The sequence below is a fragment of the Aphidius gifuensis genome, linkage group LG3 (assembly GCF_014905175.1).
Source record: "Aphidius gifuensis isolate YNYX2018 linkage group LG3, ASM1490517v1, whole genome shotgun sequence".
Lineage (NCBI taxonomy): Eukaryota > Metazoa > Arthropoda > Insecta > Hymenoptera > Braconidae > Aphidius > Aphidius gifuensis.
In genome coordinates, this window is record NC_057790.1 from 176,674 (window position 1) to 200,007 (window position 23,334).

At 26.1% G+C, this 23,334-nt stretch overlaps 4 protein-coding genes across 4 annotated transcripts; 2 read left to right on the forward strand and 2 right to left on the reverse strand.

Annotated features, from left to right (window-relative positions):
- The first annotated feature begins 410 nt into the window (after positions 1 to 410).
- Positions 411 to 12,766, forward strand: LOC122851207 (protein unc-79 homolog). Its single transcript, XM_044150293.1, has 30 exons — positions 411 to 625; positions 696 to 815; positions 1,024 to 1,185; positions 1,266 to 1,436; positions 1,500 to 2,008; positions 2,091 to 2,305; positions 2,718 to 3,079; positions 3,509 to 3,650; positions 3,726 to 3,902; positions 3,971 to 4,251; positions 4,324 to 4,466; positions 4,528 to 4,749; positions 4,820 to 4,966; positions 5,260 to 5,389; positions 5,457 to 5,778; positions 5,855 to 6,194; positions 6,273 to 6,474; positions 6,539 to 6,733; positions 6,859 to 6,972; positions 7,407 to 7,555; positions 7,703 to 7,824; positions 7,902 to 8,133; positions 8,202 to 8,343; positions 8,408 to 8,609; positions 8,788 to 9,088; positions 9,167 to 10,843; positions 10,909 to 11,160; positions 11,235 to 11,794; positions 11,869 to 12,277; positions 12,347 to 12,766. The coding sequence occupies exons 1-30, from the start codon at positions 604 to 606 to the stop codon at positions 12,659 to 12,661; spliced, it is 8,337 nt and encodes a 2,778-aa protein (XP_044006228.1). The 5' UTR covers positions 411 to 603; the 3' UTR covers positions 12,662 to 12,766.
- Positions 12,696 to 17,551, reverse strand: LOC122851201 (facilitated trehalose transporter Tret1-like). The gene is made up of 8 exons (XM_044150284.1): positions 17,435 to 17,551; positions 16,937 to 17,177; positions 15,046 to 15,175; positions 14,838 to 14,973; positions 14,307 to 14,763; positions 13,915 to 14,164; positions 13,547 to 13,832; positions 12,696 to 13,470 (listed from the first exon to the last, which is right to left on the reverse strand). Exons 2-8 carry the CDS (start codon positions 16,954 to 16,956, stop codon positions 13,103 to 13,105), a joined length of 1,647 nt encoding a protein of 548 aa, XP_044006219.1. The 5' UTR covers positions 16,957 to 17,177; positions 17,435 to 17,551; the 3' UTR covers positions 12,696 to 13,102.
- On the reverse strand, positions 17,501 to 23,028 carry LOC122851205 (adenine phosphoribosyltransferase). Its single transcript, XM_044150291.1, has 5 exons — positions 22,754 to 23,028; positions 22,446 to 22,677; positions 22,279 to 22,357; positions 22,062 to 22,214; positions 17,501 to 17,607 (listed from the first exon to the last, which is right to left on the reverse strand). Exons 1-4 carry the CDS (start codon positions 22,837 to 22,839, stop codon positions 22,075 to 22,077), a joined length of 537 nt encoding a protein of 178 aa, XP_044006226.1. The 5' UTR covers positions 22,840 to 23,028; the 3' UTR covers positions 17,501 to 17,607; positions 22,062 to 22,074.
- LOC122851198 (TBC1 domain family member 31) lies at positions 19,050 to 22,062 on the forward strand. Its single transcript, XM_044150281.1, has 2 exons — positions 19,050 to 21,371; positions 21,440 to 22,062. The coding sequence occupies exons 1-2, from the start codon at positions 19,498 to 19,500 to the stop codon at positions 21,903 to 21,905; spliced, it is 2,340 nt and encodes a 779-aa protein (XP_044006216.1). The 5' UTR covers positions 19,050 to 19,497; the 3' UTR covers positions 21,906 to 22,062.
- Positions 23,029 to 23,334: the final 306 nt, after the last annotated feature.

Sequence of the window (23,334 nt, forward strand, 5' to 3'; positions counted from 1 at the left end):
TAAAATTAAATTAAAAAATATATATACACCTATATTTTATTTATTTTTGTATTTTGATGAATCAAGATAGAGCTTTATTTTTGGATTTAATGATTGAATATATAAAATAGATTTTAGATATAAAGACACGAGTTTATAGCTTGTTATATAAATTTTTTATAATAATATTGATTTGTGACACATTTATATTTTATTTTCATTAGAAAATTTCTATTATTATTTTTTCAAAACAAAAAAATAAATGAATATCATTGATGTTATTTAAAAATAATTATAAATTTCAAATGTCTTTGTTTATATACATAATATCGAATTTAACAGAAATTTAAATTTTTTTTTGAAAAGTTCAACTGCAGTTTATGTACCTGCGCATCTGTGGAAAATTGACAAATCGATATACTTGATGATGGTTGCGCATATTCACGAGAAAATAATAAAATCTGTCGAGATGATAGACCCGCTGGACCACTTGAAATTCAGTATTCCAAATGTGTGTCACCGTGACACGAAAATATATATCATCTAAATGAAAATGTTTTTAATAAATAAAATGAAAAATAACTTTTTACAATAAAAACTTATTTAATTATAAATAAATAAAACATGGGAACTAGATCAGCTGCCTGTAAGATAATAATTTATTTTATAAATTTAATTTTACATAAAATATAATTTAATATCAATTGTTTATTTAGACACGTTGAAATTGACGAGTCTTCATGATTATTATCAACGACTTCTTCATGGAACTCAACCAACCCCTTCTGGTTTCGACATGGCCAACACTGTTAAATATTTTTCACAGACTCTTTTATGTATGACAAATTTATTTTTTAATATTTTATCAATCTATTATTATTATTATTTATTTTTGTTTTTTGATGATGATGAAAAAAAAAAAAAAAAGCTGAATCATAGATAAAAAATATATTAGTCATTTGTAGATAATTTCTATTTTTATTTTTCATTATAATATAAAGAAAAAACGAAAAAAACTTGATTAATAATTAATTTTATTATTAGCATTATTGAAGGAAGTTCGTCAATCTCCAATGGACATGTTAAAATCACAAAAATTTGATCCTGAACGTTTGGCACTCTATCCAAGCTTGGATTACAAACAATTGTACAATGCATTGTATCAGCTAGTTGATGTTGTTTCATTTGTTCACATTGGTCTTGCTGGTAATTGACAAAAATTAATTTATTTTTATCTATTTAATTTTGATAATTTTAATAATTGAAAATAATTAAATGACCAACAGCATTTGGTGAGGCTTTACTGCAGTGTTTGGCTTGCTTGATGCCATTTCTAGATCATGATCTTCTTGATACACTTGCATATTTAACAGCAAGTTCAATATCAGTATTGCCAGCTGAACTTCATCAAGAAATTGTTAATCATTTGTGTTTTTACATTCTTCCATTTACCATAAGTAAGTTTATCAATCAATATTTTAGACAAAAAATTAATTTAATTGTTTTTTTTTTATTTTCAGCAAGAAAAACAATTGATGAAACTGAAAATTATGCAAGTCAATCAGTCTCGGCAGTGATTATGATGATATTTCAATATTCAACAAATGCAGCTCATCATTGTCAGTTGTTGGAATGTTTGATGGCACTTAAACATGGTGTTGTTAAAGATATACTATGTGTTGCTGCTTATGGTACTGCTCAAGCACGTGCATCAGCAGCAAAATTATTATTTTATTATTGGCCAACATTTAATCAAAATTTATTTGATCGTCGTGCTGTTTTAATGAAATTTTCAAATGATTTAACACCATTTATTTGTCAACGTGATACTTGTCCAAATGCTGGTAATGCTGAAGCTGGAAAAGTGTGTTATGATCACAGAATATCAATAACATATGCTGCTGAATTGCCACCACCACTTTATTTATGTATTGAATGTGCTAATGAAATTCATCGTGAACATCCAAATCAAATATTTCATGATATTCTTCATCCAATGCAACAAGTATCAATGGTTTGTGAAAACAAGGTAATTTTTCATAATAATTATTCAAATATATAATTTATTATACATGTTTTTACAAAAAAATAAAAATATTATTTAATTAAAGAATTGCAGAGCAACTGATAAATCAGCAATAAGTGTTTGTTTTTCAATTGAATGTGCAAGCTACAATGGTAATCATCCAATTCGTTATTGTCAACAGTGTCATAATATTCGTCACAATAATAGAAGAGGTGGTGATCATGTATATCACATGGCACTTCCACATGTATCACAAATGGATCCACAATCACAAATTTATCTTGTTCAAGCAATTGTCAGGTAAATAATTTAATTATTTGGTAAGAGTTGATAAATTTATTAAAAATGACTCATCATCATCATCATCAAGTATTAACAAACTAAACGCAACTTGAATTTCTCAACTATATAATCTTGGCCAATATATATATAATATATATTTACTTTTACTTTTGAATAATAATCCTATACTGCATTGATGATGACTTTGTAAATTTTTTATTTTTAATTTTTTAAATATTTTTTTTATTTTTTTTTCACCAAGAATCAAGCTCATTGAAAAAAAAATAAATAAATAAAAGTAGGACAAGCAATATAATAATAATAATAATTAAAATGTCAAAGTCAAATTTAATTTAATGATGAAATATTATTGCTAATATTTAAATAAAAACTTGTTTTTTTTTTTTTTTTGTTTTTCCTGAAATTTTAGTTTATTAAAAGAAGCTGAACCACTTAATTTGGATAGTAATCGTGGTAATACTACTGAATTAAATACAAGTAAAACAACAATTGGATTTCCTGGTTCAGTATCAAGTGCAAGTGCTGGTGTTATTGGTGGTGTAGGTGGTAGTAATCAAAAATTTGGATTAAGTGATTCAACAACACTTGAAGAACGTCAACTACTTGGTCGTTATGGTGTATGGCTACTTGTTGGTCTTTGTACACCAAATCATGATACACAAATTGAAATACTTGGACGTTTATTGTCAATGTTATTTCATTGGTTTCATATTACTGCGTACTCATTCGATGGTACTAAAAAAAGTCTTATGCATCTTATATTTTCTGTTGGTAATTTACTCAAACTTTTGCAATAAACTATATACTATTTTTCAAGTAGAAAAACTTTAGATGGTAATTAGATTTAATTATTTATTTATTTATTTTTTTTATATTATGATGATTAATCAGGCGCATTCTTACTCTTTCAACTCTTTTAATATTTATTTCAATTGCACGCAAACACAATAATAAAAATAATAATAACAACTTGATTTAATAAGAATGTGTGTGGTTGCACTGATATAATCAACTTGATTAGAAATAAATTATTTAGAAATGCTTTTAGATTATGTGATAAATTTATTAATCACTAAATAGTTATTGCTACAGTTTAACATGAATTATACAGCTTTTTTTTTCTTTTTTTTTAGTTAAATAGCTTCAATTAGTTTTTTTCTTTTCTTTTAAATTTTATAAAATATTTATAATTTATTATAGGACAAGCTGAAAGTACTTTGGAAAAATTAAAAACTGAATATGTCTGTGGATGGCTTGGTGAAGTTATGAAAACTCATTATCAAGTTTTTATATCTTGTCTTTTACCACATCCAGCTGATTATGTCAGAGTTGGTGGTCACTGGTAACTAATACATACATATATGTACACCTATTTAAAATATTGTTATTATTATCATATTTGTAATTTATTAACAAGGGAAACATTGGCCTCAAGAACATCACACTTAAAAGATGGCTTAAATCGATTATTTTGTTTGGTACCTTATGAGGTAATTACATCAGAAATATGGGATTATGTTATGCCACATTGGATGGAGGCTGTTGTAAATGATGTACCTGAAGATGAACTTTATGAATTAAAAATGATTCTTTGGTAATATTTTTTTTTTTAAATTTATTTATTTATTTATTATTTGAATAATTTTATAATTTAATTTTTAGTAAAATACTGGATACAGAAATGAGCCCACTTGGTTTTGATGCTAAAAAAATGTACAATTTTGTTGCTAAAAGATTTACAAATACAAGTGCCAAAGTACAAGAACAAGCTTTAAATTGGCTACAAACATTAACACTTTTGGATATAACAATTCCATTAACTCAGTTATTTAGTATGTTTACTGATGGTGTTGATGCAATGAGTGCCAATAGTTATACTGATTTTGATGATAAACTTTATAAAACATCAATCAACAGTGAAAATGATGATCCAACAACAATATGTAAATTTTCTAAACAAAAAGAAAAACACTAAATAATATTATTATTAAATTAATATTATTGAATTATTTTAGATCCAGTTATTGAAAATGATTCTGGTCAATCATCACCATTGTCTGATGACATGCTACCAATTTCACGTCACATGCAATTTACAACAAATTCAGAATTAAATATTTCCTGTTGTATTCTCATGCTTGATATTATTTTAAAACAGGTAAATACAATTATACAAAAATTACATTATACAATATTATATATTATATTTATGATTAAAGATGGAACTTCAGGATATTGATAAAAATACTGGAATAAATACATGGATATGTAGGGATGCTTGTAATTTAATGAAATCAATTATTGCTGCAAATTGGAATGATGGACATATTTGCAAAGAAAATAAAGAATGTTCATACTGTGAATCTAGAGTTATTTGGCATCAGCTTTGTTTTCAATTGATTCAATACATGTGTCCAGTTAATCCAGCTCAACCACCTGATGTAAAATAATTATTTTTAAATGCCATTTATTTATTTATATGTATATTATTCATGTAATTTTTTTTTAAAGGTAATTGTCGATGAAAATTCTGATGATCATGGCAGAAAAAGTCCACCAGAATCATCAAAAAAATCACAAGATAAACCAGATGTTGTTATAAATATGATGGTACCAGATATTCATTCAGTTGGTGGTGTATTGGTTCACATGCCTCATGTAAGACATTATATTATATTTATTTTAATTAATAATAATAATTTGCACTGCTTTTTATTATCATCATCACATTAAATGTTTTAAATATAAATTAAATATTACATGTGTGTGATTATAATATTATGTGTGGTGTTTAATTTTTGTGTTATTATATTATTATTAAATATTTACAACATCATGATGAGTCTATTAAATAAAACGGTAGGATCTAAATGTTCTATTTAATAATTGGGAAAAATTCCTTTTTTTTTTTTTTTTCTTTTTTTGTTTTTTATTTAAATTTTTAAATGTAGTTCTTCGAACAGATTATGACAGCAACTGTTGAAACAGTTTCGGAACAATTGGATCTTGCTGCAATTTTACCAGCTGAAAAAGTTATGTCTGCTGTTGCTAGATCTGTCACACTTACTGACAGTGATGTTGGTGAGTTTTTATTTTTTTTTTTATATAAATATTTTCAACAAAAAAACTGAAAGGATTATTTTTTCAGCAACAGCAACAGTCAATGTTGCTAAGGCAAATTTAATTGGTGAAAATGATGAACCAGTTAGTCCAATAATTGAAAATGAAATGGATGATTTTTGGCACACAACTATGGGAAAATTTAGATTTAATATTGAAGAATTGCCAGAACAGCTGCAATATATTTACAAACTTTTAAAAGAAATAATAACTGTTGACAAGCCAAATATATTATACTACATGTTGCAGTGTCTTAATATTCTTGTACTTCATGGAGAAGCATTTACAACAGCTGTCAAGGATCATCAAGGTTTTTTTATTTGGTGTCAAGAAAATCTTTTGATAAAACCGTAAATATAAAATTAAATAAATTTTAATTTATTTTTTTCAATATTTCTAGGATATTTTTATTATTTTTTTTTTTAGTCTTTGGGATTTATTAAATGCTGAGCATTCACATATTGCCCAAGTAACAGTGCCACTTTTATTGCATTGTATTACACTTCAATGTGGAACAGATACATTTTGGAGATTAATACAAGAAGAATTTCACAGTTCTGATTGGCGTATTAGATTTGTTGCTGTTGAAAGAGTAACATTGATTGCAAGATTTATGGATTCAACACCACTGAGAAATGTATTGACACTTCAAGCTGCTCTTGCAAATGCATTTTGTTATATGATTACAAGTATGGATGATGGAAATGTTTATGTTGCTCAGAGAGCAACATTAAACCTAGGAACAATTCATGATATATCAGTTAGAGTAAGATGAAATTTTTTATTTATTTATTTATTTATTTATCATTATGTATTTTATATTATATTTTTTTATTTTCTGCAGTCATTAATTTTGTGTCTAGAGACACAATTTGATTCTGTCATTGTTGACAGACCAATGGTACTACAATCTCTATATCAACTTCACAATAGTCTCAGTGATCGTAAAATATTGACTTGGGAATTTTTTTTAAATCGTTTTGATACACTATTTCTTGAGGCACAAATTAATCTTGAAAAATCTGGTGATATTTCATGTCTCAGAGGTAAATTAAATAAATATTATTATTTAAGTTATATATAAATTAATTTTTTTCTATTTTTATATAGATTTAAGAAATACAGATATGAATAGTGAAATATTTATGAAAAAATTACATCGAGCCCAGGAGGCACTTTCACAATCAGATGGTAGTGGTGCAAGTTCAGTGAGAACCCTCAGTGCTAGCTTTGGTACCAAGTGGCCATACAAAAGAACAATGTCTGCACCAGCATCAATGATTCCTCGTCAAGATACTAAACAAGGTATTTTTTGTATTATTTTATTATCAAATTATTTACTTATTTATTTATTTATTTATTTATTTTCTATATATATATATTTGCTTCAATTGGCTTTGTTTTTTCTTGAAACTTTGCCTCTTATTTAGAAAAGGAGAAAATATACAGTCGTCAATATTCAGCACCAATATTAAAAAGGAAGAGCTCGAGATTTGGTTTGGGTCAGTTGCGTGGTTTAATACCATCTAGTAACAATTTAACAGGTAGAGTAGTTGTAAATTGAAAACTGTAGATGGATTTTTACATGGTTAATGTGCCTTAATTTGTGCAAAAAAAAAAATTAATTGAATAAATAAATAAATATAAAAACAAGGAATATACTGGTAAGTTTTAAATCAAATCAATGAAAAATAAATATATCAATTTATTCCATCTACAGTATAGTAAAATTACTATGCATGAAAAAAAATGTACATAAATTTATAAATAACAAGAGCATGTAAATGTGCTAGCGCATCTAGTTTTAGAAATATTATATTGTATATACCTATATGTAACAACAACAACTAAATGGTCATTTATTTTCAGAATCATTTTTTTTATTTTATAATAAAATTAGAAAATTATTAGTATAATATTAATGTTTTTTAATATTTCATTTGTGACACAATAAAATAATAATGTTTATATTTTATAGATGGTCATGTGCATTCATTAAATATGGTTGAAGAAGCTGGAGCATTGCCAGGATATGCACATAAAATTGTAGAACTTGAAGAAGCTGACAAAGAAACAATGCACTTACTTGTATTTCTTTTCATGCAATTTTTATCAAGACAAGATCAGGTATGTTTGTATCATGATGTTTATATTAGATGAGTTTTTTAAAAAAGAAAAATAGACCATGTATTTTTTTATATTTTCTTTATTATTATAAATTTCTAAGAATTTAATCATTTTTTTTCTTTCAAATATATATTTTATTCTACGAAGGCTTATCCAACTGATGAAAAACCGTTGTCAAAAACTCAGGGAATCGTGCTGAGACACCTTTATCTCCTGCTGGGTTATAATCAGACTGAAAGAACCTTTCATTTGTCCCCTCAGAGACTCAGGTAAGTCAAAAATAAAAAAAGGAAATAACTATAAAAAAAAAAAAAAAAGCATTTGATTTGAAATATTTAATTTTCAGACTTTCATCAGTGTTTAATGTTTTTCTTGCTAATTTACCTCAATTATTGGATCAAAATCATGCAATGGGATTAGTGATGATACCACCTGTTATTGCTATTCTTCAATATTCACCTTGTCCACCACAAAAAACACCACCAACTGATCATCAACCACCTACCTATAGTCTTTGGTACTTGGAACCAAATAATCGACGATCTTGGCTAATGTCTCTTCTCGTTATTCTTTACAAAGTATATTTTAATTTACAGCTTTATTTATACATGTCTATTTATTATATTTTATATTATCTTAATCTAAGGGACAATATGGACAACAACCTTGGTGCAATCAGCTTCAGTCATTAATTAAAATGGTGATAAATACACTGGATGCACAACAACATCAGTGTAAACGTATTCCAGCAACAGTTGTCATGGCAGGACCGCCTTCCAGATCTAGAGGTAAATTTTTGAATTATAAATTATTATAATAAATAATATTTAAATAATAAATTTATAATTAAAGATGTATCACAACCATCATTGGGTCCTGATCATGATTTAATAACAAGTGTTGTTGGTGAAATGGATTCTGAAAGTCCACCAATAAAACAACAAGGATTTTCAATGCATCAACGAAGTCCTGGACCTGGTCTTGGTCCATCATACACTATGGAAACACACTGGGAAGAAGCTGGTCCAACATCACATTTTTCAAAACATACGAGGTAATTTATTTTCATTTATACAATATCATACTATATGGCAATTAATCACAATACACTGGGTTTTTTTTATTATTTATTTTAATATATAATTGGCAATTTTATTTGCGCTTGATAATTATTTTGCTATACTCAATGCTTAATACAAAAAAAAAAAAAAACAAAAAAACAAAAAAAAAAGAAAACAAAGCTACTCGATGAATGCCGATGATACGGAATCCGAGCTGGCTGCAATACCAGAGAGTCCAAAATCCGATAGTACTTTACACGGTAGTGGCGGTTCACTTGGCGAGCTTGAGGATGCATCAGCCCTGGTTAATCGAAGTGCATCAATGATGATGATGATGACAACTCGTGCCTCAATTCCAAATTCATTGATCCAGTCTAAAAAAAATAATGAACAGGCCAATAAAGAAATACGAACAAAAACAACTGAGACAAGACCAACTTGGATATTAGGAAGTGAAGATGAAACAAATCAGGTTTAATTTTAAATTTAAATCAATAAACATAGAGTTGAAAAATAAAAAATATTGTTGTTGTTGTTGTTGTTGTTTTAGACAAACACATCGGCATTACAAAAAAAATGGAGTCTTCAAGAGGGCGTTAAAATGATGGTAGCAAGTACTTTATTACCTGGTCAACATAATTTTTCATTAAAATCAACACAAAAATCATCAATGATTGGTGATAAAGGAGGAGGAGGACAAAAATCAGTAGACTCAACAATTGGTGTTATTCAACAAAAAACAATTGTACCAACGGCATTAGCAATAACACTACAAACATCAGGACAATCATTATCAACATCATCATCATCGTCGACATCATCAAAAGAACGTACAAATTCATCATCAACAAAATCAGATAATAATAATATTGATCAAACAAATCAAAAACATTTGGATAGACAAAAAAATATTGATCAATCACCACCATTAATATCACCAGTATCATCATGTAATATTGGATGTCATAATATTGGTAGTGATGATTCAAGTTCACAAGCAGTATCATCAATGTCATCACAACGTGCATCAACAGACAATGGACAAATACAAACAACTGGTTGGCCAATAAATGTTGAAAGATTATTACCAATTGGAAGTGGTTCACGTACAGCAATAAATAGACCAAGTATGTCAACACATCGTGTTCTACGTTGTGAGGATACATATGGTTCACCAGAATCACCATTATCAAAAATGGATGTACTTATGATAAATTCATCATTTGAACAAGACTCGGAAAATGCATCAAGTGATATAACAAGTCCACGTAGTATGTCACAATTAGAATTTCCAATGCCAGAACGTTTATTACCAATTGGAATACAAGAAAAAGGAATATTGGGTCTTGTTGAACGTGTTAGACAAGCACTTGGTGTACCTGAATTAGAAGAATCATTTAAAAATTCAATTGACGAACAAGATTTATCATTAAAATTTGATAAACAAGATTCACTTGGTGATGAATTAATATCTGGTTCATTATTACCAACAAATGATGATACACCAAGTCGTTGTGCAAGTCCTCGACGTTTAATAAAACAAGTTGCATTAGAATCACCACCAGGACCATTAGAAAATGATGATTTTTGTTTTAGATTATTGGATCATGAAAGAAAAGCTAAATTTCGTGATCATGCAAGAGCTGGTAGAGATCGTGCAAGACGTGCTCATGCATCAACAACATGTCATATTATTGGACAACCAAGAAGAACTGAACTTTGGTCAGGTTCACATTCACAACCAAATCTTGATGCTGCTGCACAACAAGCTTGTCATGCTGATTTTAATTTAAAACAAAGTACATTTAGAGTTGGTGATGATTGTATATTTGATCGTTGCTCAGAGTGTGGAACAATTAAAGAAGAATACTCTGATGAAGAACTTGGTCTTTGTATTATAACACTTGGTACATTTATTCATCGTGAGCCAGCATTAGCTGCACCATTATTACCAGAAATTTTAGGTATTGTAACAAAGGCAGCATCAAATTCAATGTATCCATGGCAAAGTGAAACAAATATGCATTTACCTGGTGGTGCTATTAGTGTTGCACATCAATTTTTAAGATGTGTACTTCATCAATTGGCACCAAATGGTATTTTTGTACAAATATTTCAAACACATATTAATGAATCAACGAGAATACAATTTTTTAAAAGTGTATCACAAGCATTGGTTGATTTTAATGAGCTAAATCCAATTGCACCACTTCAGCTACTTCTTGAGGTAAAAAAGAAAAATCTTAATTTGCATTATTTAAATATATATTTTATTTTTTTTTTAATTTACAGATGTTGAATGGTAAAAAATCACTGCCAGTTGATCATTTACCAATAATTTTATACAATGTTGCTTGTTACTTGGATTGCTTGCCTCTTGAAGCTGGTTTAGGTCCTGGTGCTGCAACTTGGAGTGGTTTAGTTGCACAATTTGATGTATTTTGTCGTAGACTTGTGCTTATTTTGTCTTCATTAAATGACACTGCACCACTACTTAGAATAATGATATCAATTCTCAAAGTTCCAGGAATTCATCAAACAAAAGTAATAAATAATTTTATTTATTTAAAAAAAATATAAATAAATAAATAAATAATTAAATTATTATTTTTTTACAGAGCATTTTAGAGCCATTTTCAAAAATACTAAGTTATACTATTCAACATTCTATATTGAAATATAGTTATCTAACAGATTTATGTTATTTGTGTCATCGAGCATATCTTCGTGAACGTGATAAACATTTACTTGGTCGTACAATTGTATTTGAACTTGTACAAGCTATGAAATTTAAAACAACAATACCAGATAATAATTTTTTACTTTTATTACAATTTGTTCTTCAAGATGTTGGTGGTTCATTACCAACAACTGTTACAATTGAAAATATATACACAGAAAATCCACAAATATTTAATACAAATGCATCTGAATCATTGAGAAATCAAATATCTGATATGCTTGAATTTCTTGCTGATTTTCATACAATAAGTAAAATTAAAAGTTATAATAAAGGCATGCAAGCTGGTCTCAATGAAGACACACTAGGAGGTACATTAAAATGTGGATTTGCCCAATATTTAGCATTGGAAATAACACGTGGTAATAATAGAGAAAATAGAGCAATTGCAAGATATCTTCCTTGGCTTTATACAGCACCATCATCTGTTGTTCAAGGGTATGCCAATTTTATTTAATTTAACAATAAAAATATTAATTAATAATTTTCAATGATTATAATTTTATTTTTAGACCTCGTGAATTTGTCGAGTGCATTGGTCATATTAGACTATTATCTTGGTTATTATTGGGTGCATTGACACATACTGCAATGCATTCTGGTTGTCAAAATAATACACATTCACATGGACCACCAGTACCAGTTGCACAACCAGTACCACAAGAAGTATCATGTCATGTTGCTGATCATATTCAAGTTATATTTTCTGGTTTTCCTGAACAATCAAAAACATCTGTATTACATATGTCATCATTATTTCATGCATTCATTTTATGTCAATTGTGGACTGTTTATTTGGAAGAAGTATCAAGAAATAATTCATCAAATTTAGAAAGTTTTAATATTACTATGAATATTTTACTTGAATTTTGGGGTAAAGTTACACCGAGTATTCTTCATCTTGTCTCATTATCAAAAACGGTAATTTAAAAATACAAAATATTTTATTTGTATTAATTTGTATTTTTTATTAAATATTTTATATTTCAGTTTGCTGATACAGTTAATCTTCATTTTTTGAGTCTTTTAGAGGCACTTTTAGAGAGTCAATCAGTTTTATTGAGTAAATTATTACCATTATGGAGTCCAATATTATTTTTTCATCAAAATAAATTACCAGGTTTTCTTCAAATGCGTTTACAAAATTGTCGAAATTTTCCACCAAGTAAAATGGCTGATCATTATATTTCGAATCGTCGTGAATCAAATGCAATATTACTACGTTGGCTTCATCGTTTGCAATTTAAAATGGGACAAATTGAGATGCAATCATCAACAGTGACAACTCAATTTTATTCAATTTAATAAAAAATAGATGTATTATAAATAATATATTGATTGTTATTAATTATTTATTTTTATTTTATTTATTTTACAATTGAATAATAAAAAAAAAATTTTATCACATTATACAGTATAGTAAGTTGTTTGACATTATTTTGTTTGTTTTTAATAATTTTTAATCAAGTACATGAGGGCAAAAAAAAAAAAAAAATAATTAAAGGCACCGTATAATATATTGTTGTGCGCCATTAAGTTTTATCAAAAATAATAATTAAGTACCCAATTAAGATATTTGTTTGTTTGTTTTTTTTTTTCAACTTGTAAAATATACAAAGATAAAAAAAGGCCATTTTTGGACGCAATAATTATAATATACAATGATAACTAATTGAAATATTAAGATTTAAAAAAAAAAAAAAAAAAAAGAATAATGGACGAAATCAATCGGATAATTATGTATATCTAAACAGGCTCAGATTTTTTTCCATTTGTATTTTGATTTAAGGGAGTTTGTTCTTTACGTTGTGCTCGTCTTCTAGCTTGTCGTCTTTTAGCTTTAGCATCAGCACCAACAGCCAAGAAATTATTATGAAAATATTCTTCAATTTCCGATAATTTTTTACCATGTGTTTCTGGAAGTAGCAACCATACAAATACAGCACCAACAATTGACGTTGCAGCAAAGAACCATTGTATTGCATATGGACCACCTAAATATTCAGTTAAATTTCTGTAACTTTGTACAGCAGCAAACATAAGTATATTTGCCATAGCATAACTCATTGATTGTGCAATACCACGAATTTCAGTTGGAAAAAGTTCAGCAGTCACTGAAAAATTATTAAATTAAAATTAAAATTAAAACCAAATCGTTTTATATAATAATAAATAATATATTAAACATACTTGTCCATGGAATTGTTAAAAATCCAACCATTGACATTACAACAAACATCAATAGACCAATAACTGGAACTATATTTGCTGATGGATTATCAAAATAATTTTGTTGTATTCTTAATGTAAAATAACCAGATATTCCCATGCAAATTGACATGCCAATTGCTGATATTATACATAGTACTCGTCTTTTGTAACGTCTTAATAGCCAAGTATTAACCATTGAGCAAAAAAATCTCGTTAAACCAACAAACACTGAGCCCCAGTATGAATCAATTTTAGCACCAGATTCCTATTATTTTTTATTAAAAATTTATATATTATAATAATTTCATAATTATTTATTACAAAAAAAAAAAAAAAAAAAAACTCACGTGAATCCATGTTACAGCATAAAAAAGTGTAATATATATTCCTGAAAATTGTTGAAACAAAAAAAAGAAAAATAATATTGTCATTGGTTTCCATCCAGTTGGTTTTAAAAATGCTCTCATTTTAGTTCCTAAAGTGCTATTTTTACTTCTTCTTTGTTCACTCAATTTAATTTCATGTTCTTTCATTATTGTTACAAATTGTTGTTCAGCAGCTGATACTTTACCAGCTTGCATTTCTGATTTGTATAAACTACAAAAAAAATAAAAAAAATATTATAATCAACTGATCAAAGTACAAGTTATATTATACAAGTGATTAATGATCACTCAACAATATATATTATTTCTTTGTATTTAATTATATTATATATGTATTTATTTATTTAACTAACCGTTCTAATGATTTTTTTGCTTCATCAATTCTTCCCTTTGATACAAGCCATACAGGTGATTCATGGACAAAAAATTGAATTAAAAAAATTGGTATTATTGAATAAATAATGCTGATCCAAGCAACTGTTCTCCATGGTAAATATGTACCCTTTAAATATGTCAATACCATGCCAAATGATGCAAGTGTTGGTCCAAATGACATTAATGAACCACGTAATTCTGGTCTAGCAACTTCAGTTATATAAACAATTGCTGGTGATGTTGCCATTGCTGTTGCTATACCACCTAATACACGTCCAACTAATATCATTGGTACATTTGTTGATAATGCAATCATAATCCATCCAGCAACTGCTGGAATTGTTCCAATTTGTAATGTTCTAAGTCGTCCAACATATTCCATAAGTATACCACCCAATAGAGATCCAATTGGTGCTGATATTACGATAATACTTGCTAATTTAATTAATAAATATATATTAGTTGAAAATATAAAATAAAATTTATTTCTTTTAATTATCATCAATTACCTATCCATGATGTCTCTGATTTAGTTGCAGGAATTTCTGAATTTTTTTCTTCTAAATCTGGAACTAATATTGCTGAAAATGACATTGCAAGACCAACAGATATGTGAAATGTTGCAGTCAATACACAAGCAATTATCTAGAAATATTATTAATTATTATTATTAATTATTTATTTATTAATTGATTGATCAATTCATTAATTAATTACCTCTGGATATGCATTTGTAAGTTTTGTTGGCTCAACAAAACCCTTGTTTAAACTTCTACTTGATACAATTGCATCCTTGAAACATTCTCTCTCATTTTCTTCAATATTTTTTGATGCTTCACGTTCAACACTGACAGAAAAAAAATAAATTAAAATATTTTATTTTATTTTATTTTATTTTCAACAATTGCTTATTAAGTATTAGTTGGTAAATTTTTATCAGACTGGCCATGAATTTTTTACACAACAATTGACTTTGTTAAAATCATTTGTATTTTTTAATTGGCATGCTTATCAATATCATTATAATTATTCTTACAATTTTTTTTGAAATCTTTTGTTTAAACGACTTGTATTTTATGACTATTTTTTTTTTTCCAATCATAAATTGCTGAGACTTATTTATCCCTCTTATTTAGTCAACACATCAAACGAAAATTTATATAATTTATATCAACGGATAAAACATAAATCCCTCAAAGACATATTAATATTAATCTTTTGTTAAATATATTATTGCTATTTTATTTGATGATAATTCTTTTGTTGTTTTATCCTCTTCGATTTTTTCAATTGAATTTTAATTTTAATTTTCTTTTGCTTATATACATTTTATAGTCATTTTATTTTATATATACATGCTGCTTTTTTATATTGGGGTCAACGAAAGTATATAGTTTTATACAATTTTTTATTATTATTTATATAATTAAATTTAAAATGAATATATTATTTTATATGGTCAATCGAAATAAATAAATTTTGAGATTAAAAGTTTTAAGACTATTAATTTACACAAATGGAATTTTTTTTTTATCATGTGTTAGATTAAATCACCAGTTTGATAGATTCGTGGAATTTTATTATGTGTATCCATTAAAATAATACGGGAGATATTCTTTTAAATAAAACTCGACAAAAAATATTTTTCATGACACGTAAGTTTATTATCATCATCATACCGTGATTGTTATTTTTCTGATAATCATAATGGAAAATAAAAAAAAATCATTCGATATTTTTTTTTTATTTTTGACTCATTAACAGGAAATGAATAATTATAAAAAATAAAATCTAGAGCTCGTAAACAATAAAAAATTTCACAATTTATTTATTTTCATATTTTTGATGATCTCATTGGTTTTTTTATTATTTTTTTTTTTAATGAAAAATAATAATTTTCAAATATATATTGTTCATGTATTAAAATAAAAAAATGATTTTTAGTTTTGCACTTAAACATCTGACATTGAAAACAAGTGTTTAAAAAATATATCTTTATGACTATTTTAAAATTACGATTTTTTATTTATTTCGTTTATTACGAGAGGTAAATTTTTACTGAATGAAAAATTGTTATGATAATCAATGAGACGTAATTGATTAATGATAAATATCAATTGATTCTAATGATAAAAATTATTTAAGACAAAAAAAAACAATAATAATAAAAGCATTAGCCTCGAACTTCACATTTGTTATTCAATCAGAAAAAAGACTCAACATTTTATTGTTTTTTTTTCTCTGTATTGATTAGCCGGAAATAAATACGATATACTTTTAAACAATAAAAGCTAAAATGTCTTTAGACAGTCATTTTAATTTTAAATAGACTGAAAATTTTTATTTGTCATAAACTTTTAAATACATTTTTGAATATTTAAATTTGTATTTTTTTTTTTCCTTCCATTCCTACAAGCAACATAATAGGATAAAATATTTATCAAATTACTCAAAAATAAAAAAAAAAATTTTTTGCCCATCAGAAACTCTACACTCTCAACTGACCCAAAAGTAAAAAAAAAAAAAAAAAGATTTTGACAGGCCCTCTTCTCAAAACAACGTCAATGTAAAATGTAAAAAAAAAATATAAATTTAAACAATTTCTTACCTCAGCGAATAGGGATCCATTGTAAATAATTTTCACAGCCAAACACACAATACTGATTATGATTGAAGCAACTTTTTTTTATTCACCAATGAAAAAAAAAAAAAAAATTGTTTTATTTATTTATGTATTTGGATCCCCGTTTAGTAATAATTAATTTAAAAATTTTTTAATAATTATATTTAAGGCACTTTTGTGGTCGTCAACTTTTAAACATTGGCACTTTAAACATCAACATCATATCCTGCAACAAGACAACAAGACAATGACCATTAAAAATAAAATAAATAAAATTATACATAATATAAAACTGATTAATTGAAAATAAATAATAAATAAATATACATGGAAACTAGTTGTAAAAATACAAAAGATAAATAAATAAAAACTGGACTTTGAACATAATATTAAACAAAAAAAAATATAAAATAAAATATATAAATTATTATTTAAATAATAATTCAAGTTAAAAAAAATAAAATAAATAAATAAAATTATTACCTATGGATAAAGACGTCAAGTCAATTGTCAATCACAGCTGAGATAGATGTGAGAAGACAAAAAGACTTGATGATGTGAATTGGTCTGGTCAGTACAAACGACTGACTGAAGCCAGTTCAAGACAGTTTTAGTCGGTCACACGACACAGTACACACCACCACCACCACCACACACTACAATATTTAAAATATATACTATATAACTGACTGACTGAGCTGAGCTGAGTTTTAAAAGACTATCATATAGACTCTCTAGCTCACATCACATTATCACAATCACACACAACTTGGCTCTCTGAACAGAAATCTGAATTCAAGTTGCTTGGAGACCAAATACTGTCAGATATTTATATACATATTATGTGACTTGCAAATAATATAATTTACATGCATATATAAATAATATATATTGCGTCTGCGTTGTACATGCAGATCATGTACAAACTCAAAAAAAAAAAGAGATATACATATAATAACGACAACAACAACAACAACAACAGTTTGTGTAGATGCTACATGAGAGATTATTCACCATCATCATCATCATCATCATAGTCATCATAGCAATACACTCTGCAGTATTTACCTTCTCTTTTTTTTTTTTTTTCTCCTTTGGATATTTCTTATTGAGGGGGTCAGGGAAGACCTCAATTCAATTTCAATGAAAAAATTATTATTTTTGGAGTAATTTTCTTATCATTATTATTATTATTTTTAAATTGCAATGAAAGTGGGCGCAGTTATATTATATATATTTTTTCCTTTTTTCTTTGCAACTATCGATCGTTAAATTTCTACATTTGTACAAGTGTGTAGTATATATATTTTATGTATATATAGTGAAAGAGGAAGTAATTGCAAACTTGCAACAACTATGCCAACAACCATATACCAATATTATATACATACATATTAAATTGACATGTTATTAATAAATTAAATGTCAAATTATTATTTTTTTTTTAAACGAGCATTAATTATAATTATTCCCGCCTTTTTTTTAAAGATATACATCAAATTTATCTTTTTTTTTTTTTAATTTTCTTCAACAACTAAACTCTGCTATAATAAAAAATAAAAAATAAATTTAAAAGGCTTGTAAAGATTATTATTATTATTATAATGGAATATTTTTTAAATAGTTATTTTTATTAAATGGTAAATATTATAATGAGTTTAATTGGATAGCTCGTGTCAATGATTGTTTATGTTGCGAGTTCAATTGTTTGATTGACCTCTGGAACGAATCGTCTTTTGCAATCAAATAAATTTTACTCGTGTCTTTTAAAACATGCATGTATGCATTTTTATTAATAGTCATGTGCACTGGCTCCTTTTTATTATTATTTAAATAATAATAATAATAATAATAATAATAATAATAATAATGAATAAACGTTATATGGGATTTAAATTTTAATTATTAAATTGTTCAAAATAGACGAGGGTATTTAAATTTGTTTTTTTTTTTTTTTTATTTTAAAGAGCCAGTTTAATAATAATAAAAAAAAAATAAATTTGTTATGTAATAAAAGTCTTTGTTGCTTTAACCGGCGTGTTTTTTTAAACTTTGATCAATAATAATAATTTGTCACGAGTAATCATGCCAGGAAATGTTTTTTTTTTTTCTTTTTTTTTTTTCAAGTTCACATTGAGTAGGATCATTTTACATTTATCATTTTATTAACGAATAAATTAATATTATAATAATTTATTGCTGTCGTGTGTATATTGACGATATCAACATTATTTTTATGATATATTAATAATAATTAAATAATTTTTCCTTGAGACTTTGAAAGAGAGAAAAAGAAATGATGACAAAAAAATACAATTTCCGTAAAATGTTAAATTCTCATAAATACGTTGATAATTTGTCATGTTTTTTTTTTTATTTACCTACTTACTTTTAAAATAAAAAAAGTTTCCGGTTTTATAATTAAATTAAATATTTAACTGACCAATAAGAATGGTCAAATTTATATAAACAATCAAACATAACCTTAATTTATAAAATGTCAAGCCGACTGTCAAAATATTGAAATAAAAATAAACACATGAAAAATGTCATCAGAAAATTGGAGTAAATTATCAAAACTTGGTCCAGAATATTACAAATTAACATTAGACAATGTAACGGAAAAATATCAAACAAGAAAAAATTTTCTACACCTTTGTTTTAATGACAATGACGAAAATTTAATTGGCATTGATTCAAAAGGTAGTGTATATTTATTTGAATATTTTTCAACTGGTTGGAGTTTTGTTTGTCTTGGAACAATTGGCCAATCAACATTTGTGTCATACAGTCCAATTGCAAAATGTGAAATACTCGTTGGACAAACAACAACTGATGTTAAAATTTTAAAACTATCACATGAATCATTGACACAATTTTGTACATTAAAAGGTCACAAAATATCACCAACATGTATAACATATTACAATAATTATTGCTTAACTTGTTCACTAAAAGAAGCAGTGATATGGAATTTACAAACTGGTGATAAAATTCATCAGTTACGTCTTGATACAAGTCATCTTAAAAAATCAATAATATCATCAAATGGTCTAATTGCTGTTTTATATAAAAATAATACAATACAATTATGGAAATTCAATGATTTTAATAATGACAAAAAAATTATATTAAATGATTACAATATGACTAATGCAAAAGATTTAATATTTGTTGAAAATGGAAGATGCATGATTGTTTGTGGTGGTGGTGGTGGTGGTGTTGGTAAAAAAAATATATTAATATTTGAAACAAAAACATGGACTGTAACAATGGCCATTGAATTGGCTGGTATAACATCATCACCCAGAAGAATACAGCTACTTGAACCAACACTTGATAGTGGTCTTAAAAAAATATTAATTATTCTATTTGACAATGGTAATTTAAAGCTACTTGATTTATCAACAAATAAATTTATTCCAATCATTGATAAAATATTTGATGGAATTAGAAAATTTTGTTTATCACCACAAGGTCAATGGATTGCAGCAATTCAATTTGATGGTTCCATCACAATAAATGCAATTAATCAAATTATTAAAATTACAAAAAAAAATAATAAATCTGTAGAAAATATTAAATCATCATCATCATCACATCGTGTTGATGAACATCTTGAGTGTATTAGACAACAAGTCAATGAACAATTAACAAAAAATAGATTATTACCAATATTAAAAGAATTTAAAGAATATCCAGAAAGACATCGTCCACGTATTTGGAAAAGTCTATTAAATTTACCAGATAATCGTAAAGCATGTCTTGAGCTAACAGATAAAATTGCTGATGACATGAAGCCTGAAATTTTAAAAGATTTAAATTTAACTGACAAAAGTAAAGGAACAATTCTCAGTTTAACTGTTGAAAAATTAGTTTGTCTTTGTCCATTGTTGAGTCAAGCATCATTTATTCCAGAACTAATATTTCCATATTTAATTGTATTTAAAAATGATTCATTAGCTGCATTTGAAATGTCTCTTACAATTATTATGAATTTTTGTAAAAATTGGTTTGAGTATCATCCACTTCCACCGATAAATATACTTGGAATTATTGAAAATATATTGATGGAAGTTGATCCAGAATTACTTGGTTATTATTGTCAAATAAATGTTACATCAAGTGAATATGCTTGGCCACTATTGAGGACAACATTGAGTGAAGTATTGACAGCAAATGAATGGCTGATACTTTGGGATCACATATTGTCATATGGAAAACCTTCATTTTTATTATTTAGCATTGTTGCTTATGAAATTTGTTTGAAAAATATTATATTTAGGCTTTTAAAAAATAAACAAGATGCTCAACATTTTTTTCGAACACCTGGACAAGTTGGTGTTTATGATATTATCAAAATTGCACAAAAATTAGATGCCAATGTGTCTAAAAGAAATCATCCATCAAGATATCTTTTGTAAGTATATTTTTTAGCTTGTCTTTTTTTTCTTTAAATTTAGTGAATTAATTTGTTTTTATTTTTAGAGATGAGTTTGAATTTTTGCCTGAAAATGGACCATATCCACCATTTTTAATGAATGAATTTCCAAAATTTTTAATAAGTGATCAAGAAAATATATCAAAATTACAAAAACTTCAAGCTGAAGAGGTACTTGTTAAACAAAAAAATTTAGAAGCCAAAAAAAGAGCAGAAAAAAAAATGATTAATGATGAAATTGAACGTTTTTCAAAAGAAATTCATAATCAAAGATTAAAAGAATTACAAAAATGTTACAATGAACAATTAAAATTAACAAAATTATCATTAGAAAATGAAAGAGATGAATATCAACGAATAACATTAACAGAAAATATTGAGCAACATAAAACAGCAAATAAAAATGACAAAAAAAAGACGAAAAAATCTTTTCAAGAATTACAAAAAAATGTTGATAAACTTGAGGATGAAGTACAATCATTTTTAGGATCATTAAAAACTTCTAGAAAATAATAATTAACTAATTAGATATATTACTTTAAAATATTTTTTTACTTGGATTCTTTTTGTTTATATAAATGAAAAAAAATATATATATAATTCTATGTGGAATAATTGATGGAGCAAGGTAAAATTTAAATCATGCAATTATTTTATTTAAATGATTACCTAGATGAATGATTTATTCGTATTTGATGAATGAATGTACTGGAGCATCAATTTTTGATTTTCCATCAAGTCCAACAAGTTCCATTATAACAAGACACTCGACAACTTGAGCACCAGTTGCTTTCAACAATTTGACAGCTGCTTTAATTGTACCTGTTGATTGATCAACAACAAATTATTATTTATCAATAAATAATTTTACTTTTTCAACAATTACCTCCAGTTGCAAGTAAATCATCAACAATTAAAACCTTGAGTCCACTTGTTATACTATCTGTCTGAATTTCAAATGTTGCCTGAAAAATTTAACCAACATTTTATTAATTTTACTTTGTTTTATAATTCATATAGGTAATTAATAGGTATTTATTTTTTTCCCATTACCTCGCCGTATTCTAGTGTATAACTTTCACGCATAACATTACCTGGTAATTTACCCTTTTTTCTTATTGGAATAAAAGGCTTACCAAGCTCAAGTGATATCAATGGACCAAGCAAAAAACCTCTCGAATCAAGACCAACTATGGCGTCAATATTAAGACTGGCAGCATGATCAACTAAAAGTTCCTTCATTGCTTTCATGGCTGTTACATTTTGGAATATTCCAAAAATATCTCTGGTTGGTAAAATAATAATAATAATAATAATTGATTTTTAATTATAATTTAATTAATAGTTATAATAATATTTACTTGTAAATAATTCCTTGTTTTGGAAAATTGACATAAGTCTTGACTGCATCTTCAATTATTTTTATATTATTATTAGAATTACTCATTTTAATTTAATGATTATGTAAAAAAATAGAAATATATTTATTAATTACTTTGATTATTGTCTTGATGTATTTAAACGATAACAGACAACTTGGCAAGTGTCTTTTAAATTAAAAAAAATAATTATCTATTATAAGAGATTATTTTTTTATTGTTAAATTATAAGATAACACGTGTTTTTATTAATAAAAAAAAAAAAGTGGATCGGGTGCAATCGGAATTTAGCCGAAGCAACAAATAAACGGATATACCGACTGAAATTCTCACAGTAGATAAAAATACAATTTAGTTTACCAACGGAAATATTAAAGGGTCCTTTATTTATTATTATTAAAAATTAATAATAATAATAATAATAATTTATTTTTTATATTTATAAAAAAGAGTTAAAAATATTATAGGTACAATAGAAAAACTTTAACTAATAAACTAATTAAAATCCAATTTAATCTATTTGAATAAAACTTGCGTCATCAACTTATCAACTTCAAATGACA